Genomic DNA, 12349 nt, shown 5'->3' on the forward strand with positions numbered 1-12349 from the left:
AAAAATAATCACTGGCTCAGGTCAGCCCACAGGATGCTTGAGCCCAGGTCACGTATGCTCGGGACCTGTAGATGGCTGTGCCTGGCTTTTTTTCATCAAATGCGACTCATCCTGCTATATTGGATCACCTTGCTGTTAGCCTGGCACTGTTCCTCCCCATTTCAATTGGACCAAATTGAAACAGATGCCCAGAGGCCGTGGAGATCAAGACTGGGATAACAGAATTCGGAGCCCGTTTCCCAGCTTAAATCAATATTTAACGGTAAGCCTGCTTTTATTTATTTATTTTTTTTGGCAGGCTTTTACTGGCAAATATCACTTTAAACTGAAAGCCAGAAGCCTTAATTATAAAGGATGCCATTCAGGCTATATTTTGAAAAACAATAACTCATTTGACAAGACAGCCTGGTGGTTCAAGGGATTGCACTCCCCGGAAGAAGTCAAGGCAGAAGGTGTTTTTGTTTTCCATCTCCTTCCAGGATGTATTTAATTATCTCATCTTCACACATGCAGAGACCGTTCTAACAGGGGAGAGGAGGGGGAGGGAAGACGGAGAGCTCTTCACTGTCTAGTCAAATCAAGTAGAAGCCGCAGGCCACCTGCAGCAGAGACGCGCTCCAAGCTAATGCAGGACTGACTCTGCGCAGAGGGGGCAGGAAGGACGTGCAAATTCTACCCCACAGCTCAGTGCAATGATAAACATCTCCCAGAGTGGGGAAAGGTCACCCGAGGAGCTGGCACAGATACAGTGAGGGCCAGTGTGAATGCTATTCCATGGTGACCTTTATCTCACTTTGTCAGTCTCTGACATATGTGGTGAGTTTTCTCTGGATGGGCCAAACAATACAACAACTAGGAAGGGGTGACATCAGGTCAAAGCTGGAAGTGACATCTGTTCTGAAAGACCAGACCAAAGCTTTCATATGATTTATTTTTTTTTAATGCATAGAAAACTACAAATTCCCCTCTCCTACATCCAACAGTCACAGGAAAATGTAAACAGGTGATTCCTATAATTTGTATACATTGTTAATAAAGATAAAAAAATTAACACATACAAAGTCTAAAAAGCAAATCCCCATCCAACACAGCTAGTAAATACTCATCTGTCTCAAGGAATCGACTTTGCAATGTACACTCAAAAACTTAACAAGCAGTATAGCATATGTTTTGAATCCACAGACTCCACAAGCCTGTCTTGAGAGGTTGCTGCTCACCCTCAAAAGGAATTTGCAAGTTTTAAAAGAAGGAAGTTGCCCCTCACTTAAATACACAGACTGTCTCGGGTGGTGGGTGGGAAAAGCCGCTGGAATACAGCTCCCTGGGAAACAGAAGGCACTCCAAGCAATCACCACAATACTGTAAAAGGAGACAAGAACCCAGTCCCGCACCCACTCAGGCACAAAGCCTGCTCCCCGATTCCCACCTGCCACAACACATAACCAGAGTGGTGCTGTCTCTATATGGCGCTCCGCTCCACATGCTGGTGGTGAGTTGTTTCTGTGGTTTCACGGTCACTTCTAGGTACTGTGCCCTTTTTCCTAGACAGTCAAAAGCCCCGAGGACTTCTTCTGAACTCTCAGCACACCGCCCCTCCCGCCACCCAACCCAGGCCTTACAACAGACAAATTTTAACTTGCCTTCTGCTTTGCTTCCAGCTTCTGAGCAAAATACAGTGACTTCCACGGGATCTCTTCCAGACAGTCCTGTGGGATCTCACACCCACCTCATGAAGCAGAGCGAAGGAGGGACCCACTCCACCCCCCCCCCCCATCCACAACTACACGAGCGCGATTGTGAGGTTTTCATTTGAAATCGCTTCCCTTCGCAGCTTGCCTGTCTCTCCCATGTCTGCCACCGCAGCAGGAGCTTAAAAGAACAGAGGAGGAAGGAGCTCTCGTGAGAACCCCGGGAGTTTTGGCAGAACCTTTGTGGAAACCATATGGCGGCAACTTTGCAGTACATGAAACATTTTGAAGGGGGGAAGACACTACTATTCCCAAAGAATGTCCCTTGTCTGTCTCAAGTGTATTGAGTATCCTGCCAAAAGACAGGAATAATACTTTCTGGAAAGTTAAGTGTAAATGTAGATGATACCTAAACCTTGGTGTGTCACAGGTCATAGGTCAGAATTACACCCAGAATTAGATTTGGCTAATTTAAAATAGTGAAAATGGAATAGGTGGTATTTCTTATGCTTCCTAGTTATCAATACCCCCACAGTTTACTTGTCTTGATGAAGAATGGCAAAACAGATGGTTTGCGATTTTGTTTTGCTTTGTTGTTGGTTTGGTTTGGTTTGGTTTGGTTTGGTTTGGTTTGGTTTGGTTTGGTAGCAGGCTCTGGTCAATGAGCAGCTCTGGCGGGAACAATTTGGGGGCTTCTCAGTCTACTCTTCACTTTGCTTTCTCTTACTTCACCTAATGGTCTTTCCCAAGATTCACTTTGTCAGTTCGAAACAAGTAAAACTAGGAGAGACATCTGCTCCTTCTGGTTCCACGGGGCTGTCTCACTCAGAAAGTCAAGTGCATGAGTCTGAATAGTCGTCAGTGGGTTATGACTCTCCAGCCAGCACTCGGCCCTATGGACTTCTCACAGCGCCATCCATACTGGCCAGAAGTCAGCTAATGGCACCTGCATGATTAGGGCCACAAGGAAAAATCCCAGGGGAGTTCGTCTCACCCTGTACCCCTTTACACAGTAGGATTTAGGCATAAAAATAAAAAGAAACAATGCTGTAAAGTAGTTACGTTATAGGTGGTTGAGGCAGAAAATACCTTTGTCTTGAATTCTACCCTTGTAAAAACTCCAAAGAAATTCTGCGTTAAGAGTTGAAGGCAGGCAGGAAATAGAAAGGGTAATGGAATAAGAGAACAGATGTGGAGACTGCAAAGATGCCTCAGCGGTTCCGAGCAGTCAAGAGCACTAGCTGCCCTTTCAGATGACCCAGAGTCAGTCCCCAGCACGCACGCACGCACACACACACACACACACACACACACACACACACACACACACACACACACATACACACCAGCTCACAACAGCCTGTAACTCCAGTTGACACCCTCTTCTGGCCTCTGCAGGCCCTGCATGCACATGGCGCACAAAACCTCATGCGGGAATACACATATACACATAAAAATAAATAACTTTTAAAAAGGAAAGGGGAGAGAGAGCAGATGTTGGGACTAACTGGGAGAACAAGGGAACCCTGGGAGATGGAGCGGAGGAATAGAGAGGGGGTATCGGAGAGGATTGAATGAGAGCAGGATAATGACATATAAGGAGATGCCACAAAGAAACCTTTCGCTTTGTCTGCTAACTTGAAAATTAATAAAAATGATTTTAGGAAGAAAATCAACCTGAACCGAAAAAGTGGACAATTCTATTCCGATGAACCAGGCTGACAAGAGATGACAGCTAGAATTTGTCTAGGACAGCACCACTCCCAAATCACTGCTGATTTAGGACTTTGAGAATGTCCTTTATGCCACCCTGATACCCTGCAGATAATTTGAAATTTTCAGTGAATTTTAACGTAAGTCTACTTTTCATGTGACATATAGAAATGGTTTATTTCCTATGCTATCTTAACTTCCTCTGCCCTAAGCTTTTGAAGAGCTCATAAGATCCCAGGCCAAAAAAAAAAAAAAAAAACCCTTTCTCGAGACACCTTTAGCAGAAATGCTCCTGGTCAAGGGACCAAAGTTTTGGTCAACTGGAAGTACAGTGGAAATACTGTAATGAGAAAGGATGTGTAAGTCTCTTTTAACCATAGTCACTAAAGACACTCAAGTGTTTCTCAGCAGTCACTGAGAATGCATTGTAGAAGTGGGGGTGAGTACTAATATCGTTTGCTTCCTCTGAGCAGAAGCTGGATGTTTTTAAAAAATAAGTATCCCTAATACAGCAGTTAGCAACCAGAGGGACTCATTCGAAAGGAAGTGTACATGATTAGATGAGTTCTCATCTTCTATGACCACTGTTAGAGTTTTTAAAATAAGGTTAGTTTCCTTTTCAAAGAATGATATGAAGGAATGAAGCAGGGTGCTGTTTGAGAAGCCATCAAGGACATCAAGGTGTCCTAGTTGAACATCCTTGGTATTTCACTTAACCTATCAGAAATCCTTTCCTGGAAATGTGATATGCCAATAATTATGACAACAGTGAAACTTACATTTAGTCAAAAGTCACTTCTCAGGACAAGAAAGAGCAAGTGTCTGAGCATCAGCCATAAAAGTGAGTTGCAGCATCCAGGTCTTGTGGCTGGAGGCTCAGACTGAGACTGATCGCAACAACTTGGTGGTTCACAAGCAGATGCCGTTTTTGTTTTGTTTGTTCAATAATTGCTCAGCATTACCTACAGGAGCTGCTGAGTACTGAAATGGGAAAGAGCATTTTATTCTATGGGCTTCCAGAACGTATCTTCCCCTTCTCTCTGCAATTGAGATCTGGGCCTGGAAAGTGCTGCTATTCAAGAATTCACCCAGGCATCTTTTTATGCTCTTCTCCAAAGCAATTTAATTGCATTTTTTTTTTTACACTGTAAGAATTATGTCAACAGATGAATGGCAGTGTGGTATATATACACAAAATCAAGTTTTATCAGCCATAAAGAAGAATGAAATTATATATTTTTGCAGGAAAACGTGCAACTGGGGATCACTATATTAGGCAAAATGAGCCAGACTTGAGAAGACAAACACTCAATAAAGTCTCTCATTTGTGGATCTTAGATTTAATTTATATATGTAAAATCGTATGAACATACGTGAGTTGGGTGAGGAGGAGAGAGATGTGAGCATAGAACAGAAAAGCAGAAGTGAGGTTGGAGGAAGAGAGGGGACTAGCAAAGGGGATGGGAAGGAATTCAGAGTACGCAAGTGAATTTGACCTGAATGAAATGTCTTTGTGAAATTCATCACCATGCACAAAGAATGAACATTAATAAAAAAAAAAATTTAAGCTCTTGATGAGTCCTGCAAATACCACTTTTCTCCATTGTTTCATATTTCTAGAGTTTACACCCTAAGCTTTAAACTATAGCATTATTGGCACTACAGGAGATGATCCAGCTGATATCCCCCATTTAATCTAATTCTAGGAAGGTTCTCCTCCCTGCTAACCACACTGAGCTGGCCTTCCAATTTAATTTGGTTCTGGGTGGGCTGTCGTATTAGAACAGTTAAATAACACTAGACTGCCAGACAGCCGAAATCTTTGACACTGTGGTTCTGGCTCAGAGGGTCGAGTGGCAGCCAGCATGTCAAAAACGAACGAATAAAAGCAAAGTTGGACATGCAAAGCTGTTTTCTTTGGCTCTAGGAATAGGGGACCAGACCCAAGCAGAAACCTCCCAGGAATGAGGACCGCATGCCGTGCCGTGCAGTAGATGGCTGTGAAGTGTCCTGGCCTTCTCTGTGCTTACCAGTGACACGCATGTGAATGAGAGGGCTAGCATGCTTTAAAGAGCAAAGAAGAGATGTTCCAAATTGTGAGAAGTAAGACCACGTCTGTAAAGTTTCTTGCCGTTCTGCCATCCAACTGCACCCATGACCACCGTGTGACTACCCTTCAATTACAAGTACCTCAAAACTACCTTTTGCTCAGCACTCTTAGTTCACCCAGAGACTACAGTTAAGTCTAGAGAAAGGTCCTGATGATAATGAGGATGATGAGATCAGAAATCAGAAATGAGTTAAGATACCAGCTGTATCACTCAGCAAGCTCTAAATATTTGGTTAATCCCCTTAATGTGGAGCCTTGATTGTCCTGCTCTCTAAAAGGGGGATAATAAGAATAGCTTGAAAGGATGTTGTGAGATTGAAGGCAGAATTTAAAAAGGATCTGGACCATAAATAGGTAATAAATGCTATTTTTACTGACATTGTTTTTTTTATTATTGAACTGTTAGCTTGGAGCTCTTTGAAGGAGACTGCCTCCTAGGAATCATTTTGTCTTTAGCATAGAAAAGGATGTTTTACCATTTAAATCCATCAACATATAATTTGAAACTATTTTGATGAGAGCCAGAAAATGGCAGGTCACCTCTAGAATGTAACTTTAGTTCACTTGTACTGTGTTCTCATGAAGACAAAAAGTCTAAATAAATACAAAGAAGTCAGTCAATTCTGTTTTTGCTTTTTTTTTAAGTGGGTAAGTACAATCTTTAATTGAAAAAAATAAATAATATATTTATATATATAATATAAACATATTTTTATTAAATAAAATAAATTATTTTTCTCACCTCAACATACTCAGCATTGCTCTGATAAATCTCACAAAAACAATGAAGCTAGGAAAATATTTTTTTTTTAATGCTAGGACTATTGAAACCTGGGCCACTCACATGCTAAGCACATGTTGTACCAATACCTGCTGCCTAATAAGGTAATTAATTCATTAATTAAAATTAATTCTCTTTAAGGATATGGTTGAAAACATGAAATGTATACATGCTTCTTAAAATGGAATAATTCAATATTCTGGTTACTTAAATTATTAAAATCATGTGGCCCGGGAGAAAACTGAGAAGTTAAAATTCCCTACTCCCTACATATTAGAAATAGACTGGGTTATTATGATCCAAAGTTCTTAGTTAGTTTACACAAGCAACCATTCAAAGGCAAACAGTCATTCTGCAGCCATGGTAGCTTTCAACACTGTCCTCTGACTTGAAAGTCTGTAACTAACAAAAGCTTTCTGTCACTATTGTACTAGCACATCTTGCAGGCAGGCCATCGTTACAGGTAGAAAAATATGTTGCTAGGTTGGTGTTTACATTTGGTACCTTCAAGTATCATGAACAGTAGTCCATAGAGATGGAGGTAAAATCCAGCTTGACTTATCCATGTCCAAGGAGTTGTGTAGTTCTTGTCTTAAGCAATAGGGCCTCACCATCATTTTTTAGAGAGCAATCAATAGCCTTTGCAATTAGCTTGGGTTGTTTGGGGTTCCCATGAAGCCCCGTTGGCCAACAACTTGATTAGATGTAACCCATTCTCAGTACTGGAAGCTTCATTAGGGTAACAGATATTCAGTAAGGGCTCCATCTCCCTCACTATTTGGTAATTTCATTCATATCACCTTCATACATGTATATATTTTAGGAAGTTTCTACTGTACTAGGTTTCCATATTACCCTCCAAAGAGCACTTTGTTTTAGCTGTCCAACCCCATATTCCCTCTCACCAACCTCTTCCCTCCCTGTTAGATCCTTCCATCTTTGCCCCTCCTTCTGTCTCTAACTACTATTCTATTTTCCTTTCCTAGGGAGATCCATCCTTCACCCCTTTTCCCTTACTTTATACCTAACATAGGGGTTATGCAGATTGTAACTTGCTTATTGAAGACTTAACAGCTAACATCCACATATAAGCAAATACATACCATATTTGTGTTTCTGGGTCTGGGTTACCTCACTGGGGATGATGTTTTTTTCTAGCTCCAGCCATTTACCATCTAATTTCATAATTTCTTCTTTCTAACGGATTAGCAAAATTCCATTGTATAAATGCACCATATTTTCTTAATCCAGTCATCTGTTGACAGACATCTAGGCTGTTTCCAATTTCTGACTATAAGAGCAGAGTAGCATTGAGCATGGTTGAGCAAGTGTCTCTGTAGTAAGAAGACATATAACTTTTGGGTATGTGCCCAAGAGTGGTATTGCTGGATCTTGTAGTGGATCTCTTCCCAGCTTCCTGAGGAACCACCACACTGATTTCCATAGTGGCTGTACAAGTTTGCACTCCCACCAACAATAGATGAGTGTTCCCCTTTGCTGTGGATGATTGACTGATAAGTAAAGCGCTGATCGGCCAGTAGCCAGGCAGGAAGTATAGGCGGGACAAAGAAAGAGGAGAAGGGGGAAGTGGAAGCCTGGGACAGAGGGAGACACTGTCAGCCGCCGCCATGAGAAGATGTTAAGATACCAGTAAGCCACGAGCCACGTGGCAATTTATAGATTAATAGAAATGGGTTAATTTAAGATATAAGAACAGCTAGCTAGAAGCCTGAGCCATTAGGCCAAACAGTTTAAATAATATAAGCATCTGTGTGTTTATTTTATAAGTGGGCTGCGGGACTGCGAAGGCTTGGCAGACCGGGAGAGAAACACTCTAGTTACACCCCTTACCCATATCTTCACCAGTTATCATTTGTTTTATTGATCTTAATCATGCTGAGAGGCATAAGATGAAATCTCAAAGTAGCTTTGATTTGTATTTCCCTGATGGCTAAGGATGTTAAACATTTAAGTGTTTCTCAGACGTTTGTATTTCTTTTTTAAAAAATGCTGTTTAGATCTGTAGCCCATTTTTAATTGGGTTATTGTTTTCTCAATGTCTGGTTTTGTTTTGTTTTGTTTTTAGTTCTTTGTGTATTTTGGATGTTAGCCCTCTATTAGATGTGTAGTTGGTAAAAAATATTTTCCCATTCTGTAGGCTGCTGCTTTGTCCAAATGACAGTGTCCTTTGCTGTGCAGAAGATTTTCAGTTTCATGAGGTCCCATTGATCAGTTGTTGTTCTCTGTGCCCATGCTGTCAGGGTTCTGTTCAGAAGGACCTTCCCTGTGCCAGTTCAGTCAACACTCTTCTCCACTTTCTCTTCAGGGTCAGTGTATCTGGTTTTATGTTGAAGTCTTTGATCCATTTGGAGTTGAGTTTTGTGCCAGGTGATAAATACAATTTTATTTGGATTCTTCTACATCCAGTTTTCCCAGAACCATTTGTTGAAGATGCTGTCTTTTTTTTCCAGTGTGTATTTCTGCCTTCTTTATCAAAAATCGGGTATCCATAGGTATGTGGACTACCATCTCGGAATTTAGTTCTATTCCATTGGTCAACATGTCTGGTTTTGCGCCAATACCATGCTAGTTCTGTTTTGTTTTGATATTTAGTAGAAGAAAGACTTCCTACTGAACTAAAGTTTGGGGATTTGAAAGTTCTAAATTCAGTAACTAGGTCTTCAAAGATTAGAAAGGAAGATTTGAACATCCCAGATTGTGTAAAAATGGGTGAGAGTATTTCACATGTCTGTGGGAAAAAGTGGGAAGGGGGAATCTCAGCAAAGACTCCCTCCTGGGAGACAGAAGTCATACTGAAGAATCTGGATGGAGTTAGCAGGTTTACATGGTACAGACTCCAGAAGGTCCTAGGAAAACAGAGGGATAGCAGCTGGGGTGAGGGAGCTTTTCGATTACAGTTGTAGTATTCTCACAGGAAGGCCAAATACTGTGTCTTACTGGGATCCAGCTTCCACAGAAGTTAAAACTAAGACTTGGTATGGAGACCACAGCAGCCCTGGCATTCTGTTTCACCATCAGCTACATCTTCACCAAGTGTCTATGCCATCCCCACAGATGCATCTCTATTCACCTCTCAGAAAGAAAAAATATTTGGTGAATTTATATAAATTTACCTACCTCATGAAGCCCTCTATGGTCTGCCGATCATAATTTGAAATTATGTTTCTCAAGCATTTGACTTCTCTTGGGGTGGGGGCACATTGTGCTAAAGAAGTTATGTACCAGCTGTCTCCTAACATCTCCCTGTTCCAGATTGCATGGAAACCCCAGATTATTACTCAGCCTTCCTCTTGCAGCAATGAGACCAACACCTCCCAATCCTCCCTGCTCCAAACCTAGAGCACTGCATCTCAGAAAGAGATTAAAGTTGTAGCTGGAAGCATACCCAAGCTGGGGATTTACAGATGTTCAATAAAACCTATAGACAACACACCAAAACCCCTGCACTGAGCTGGAAAGGCACTCATCCAGTTCAGCTGGAAATGGGTCCATAGTGAGGAGAGAAACAAGAATCATGGCTGCTCCAGATGTGTTAGTTACAAAAGATGCTGAGGAGCTCAAATGGCATCTTTCAAGAATAGTAACTTTTTCAATTCATCATGGGCTGTTTTTCAACTTCAGAATCCTCACTTTGCCATTAAAACATTCGCTTTTGTAAGAGCAGAAGAGCATTTAGCACATATCTTACTGCCAAAAAAGAAAGAAAAAACACAGTAAGACAAGCTTGATGTAAGGCAGAGAACACAAATATCCTGAGAAGCCACTGAGTAGCCGAGCAGAGTGCATGGCTCCAACCAGGCATTCCCGCCTTATTATCCTTCCCTTGATTACCCTATTTGGACACATTTGTAAAATGCATTACTCACCCCACCCTGAATTCCCCAAATGCAGCAGATGGCTCGGTGTAGTGTTTCAAATCAGATGTTAGTGAGGCAGAGAGCTAGCCTGAGCCCAGAGCATCTGGATTTTTCAACAAGCAGAAAGCAGAGCGGGTGAGTGGTTTGGAGAGGACTAAGAGGAGCTAGCACTCAGGATGTCCTCCAGACCCTTTAGTCAGAAGGGAAGATCACCCCCACCCCAATCCCAAACCGTGTGACTTTTCTTCCTTGCACCTGGGCGGGAAGCAAGGACACAGGCTCACAGAGTATCGTTAAGTGCACTAGGTTTTTACAAGAGCTAGGAGTGGCCAGTGAATTCCTCTCTTCTACACACACAGACGAGACACTATCACAACTATTGTATCTAAGTTCTTTGGGCATTATCAATGTCTTCTAAATAGCAATAAAATAAAGGAGAAGGGGAATTCTGTTCACATTAGTAGTCGTGTTTTTCTCAAAAACCTCAGTAATATGAGTTCATGAAATGCAAAAAGGCATATTTCTGTGTTTCAGAAGATATATTTTCTCTTTTGTCTAATGTTTTTCAGGTACAGAGCTGTTGAATGGCCAGAGAGAGGCACAGGCATACAAATTGCTTGTTTTTCTCAGTAACTGAAGAAGATTGAAGGGCTTGAGTAATTTCATAGTGTCCACTTGGATTCCTGTCAGCCTTATCAGGCTACCAGAGTGTAGGTGACAATTCGCTGCCCTGAGATCTTGGGCAAGCTGCCCAGTCTTCACAGCTTTAGCTTGCTGCTTTGTCAAATGAAAGGATAAGTCCATGTTGACTCAGAGCCTCCTTCTTGCTCTAAAACTCTACTATACGTGAAGCCCACCTACCTTAGTAATGCATATAAACTACTTAATATGATGTCAGATGCAAGAGTGCTGTAAACGGTGGATGTTGCTATTAAGAACAAAAACCTCCCAGATCTAGCATTGATGCTAGACAAAAATTCTTCAGTCATTGTTTCAAGGGCAGTGTTCTAAACTCAGACCCAAAACTTGGCCAGCAGGGGTCCGTGGAGAAGCAATGGTACCTGCTTACATCCTTGCCTCACCGACAGGAAGTGGACTGAGTAGTCCACTATCATAGTGGCCACATTTCCTTATTCCAGCAGTTTCCTTTAGGAATTGTTTAGAATAGCAATCTAGACCCATAAAGGATTACCATCCCTGAAGCTTTTTTCTGATCTTAAGATCTGCTTTTCTTGGCTCTTAAAGTTATTAAAAAATAATGCACATTTGGGGACTCCACATTTTGAGGAGAAAAGGCTACTTGATACAGCCTAAAAATAAACCAATGGCCATTTCACATAAACTTGAGCACATGAGTACCTAACCTGGCTTCTCTTGCTGTTTTCATTTTACGGCACTCATTTCATGGAGTGGTCACCTCCTAGACTTCCCTTTCCCAACTTTGACCTCCCCCTTCCTCCTTCTCTCCCTCATACCTCACTCAGCAGCTATACAGGGCCCTACCCACTTGTACCCCGATCATGAGTATCTGTTGAGTAACAGCAGAAGCTCCCATCTCGAATGGTTACTATATTCCCAACATTTCCTATGCATGGGTAATACTCATACACATTGATAGGTCTTGTGTTGCTATGATAGGATACCAGAAACAGTATCATTTATAAAGAACAAAAAAATGTATTTCTTCATGATTCTAGAGGCTAGGATGTCCAATGGAAGGCTTGGAACCTGCCCAGCACCTCCTTGCTGTATCATCCCATGTCAGAAGGCCAGAAAGCAAGAGGGGGGTCTTTGTAATGGCACTGATGCCACCCACAGGCCCTACTCACCCCTTGAAGGGCTCATGTTTCACCACGAGTTCATGAGACATTCAAGCTGTAAAAAAGTGCCATCATCCCATTTTACAGTTTAATAACTGAGGCACAAAGAGACAAAGCAACTTGCTCACAGCCACAGGGCTAGTAAGCGATGCAACTGCTTCTCGGAGCTAAGCTATTTGACTGCAGAGTCCAGTTCCCAGTAGCTATAGTATCTTCTGGAACCAGGGCACATTCATTGCATGTTGAATGAAACGAGCAATGTATCACTCACACTCTGCTTTTGGTTTTTTGGGTTTTTTTCCTTAGTTGTTCCTACAAGTATTAATATTTTTTTTTATTTTAATTGTCTCACCTCCCCA

General features: G+C 41.8%; 1 protein-coding gene across 50 annotated transcripts in view; it reads right to left on the reverse strand.

Moving 5' to 3' along the window:
• Positions 1-2216, reverse strand: part of LOC128105112 (uncharacterized) — a 211601-nt gene extending 209385 nt beyond the window's left edge. For 8 of the 50 annotated variants that reach the window (XR_008216248.1, XR_008216235.1, XR_008216233.1 and 5 more), the window contains exon 1: positions 1427-1600. Coding sequence is in view for 1 of the 50 variants with exons in the window: in XM_052729986.1 (XP_052585946.1) it covers positions 1641-1774 (134 nt within the window). In the remaining 49 variants the exon portion in view is untranslated. The other 42 variants (XR_008216247.1, XR_008216242.1, XR_008216241.1 and 39 more) reach the window with 19 other exon arrangements.
• Positions 2217-12349: the final 10133 nt, after the last annotated feature.

This window comes from Peromyscus californicus, unplaced genomic scaffold (assembly GCF_007827085.1).
Source record: "Peromyscus californicus insignis strain IS unplaced genomic scaffold, ASM782708v3 Scaffold_9__1_contigs__length_137607984, whole genome shotgun sequence".
Taxonomy (NCBI): Eukaryota; Metazoa; Chordata; class Mammalia; order Rodentia; family Cricetidae; genus Peromyscus; species Peromyscus californicus.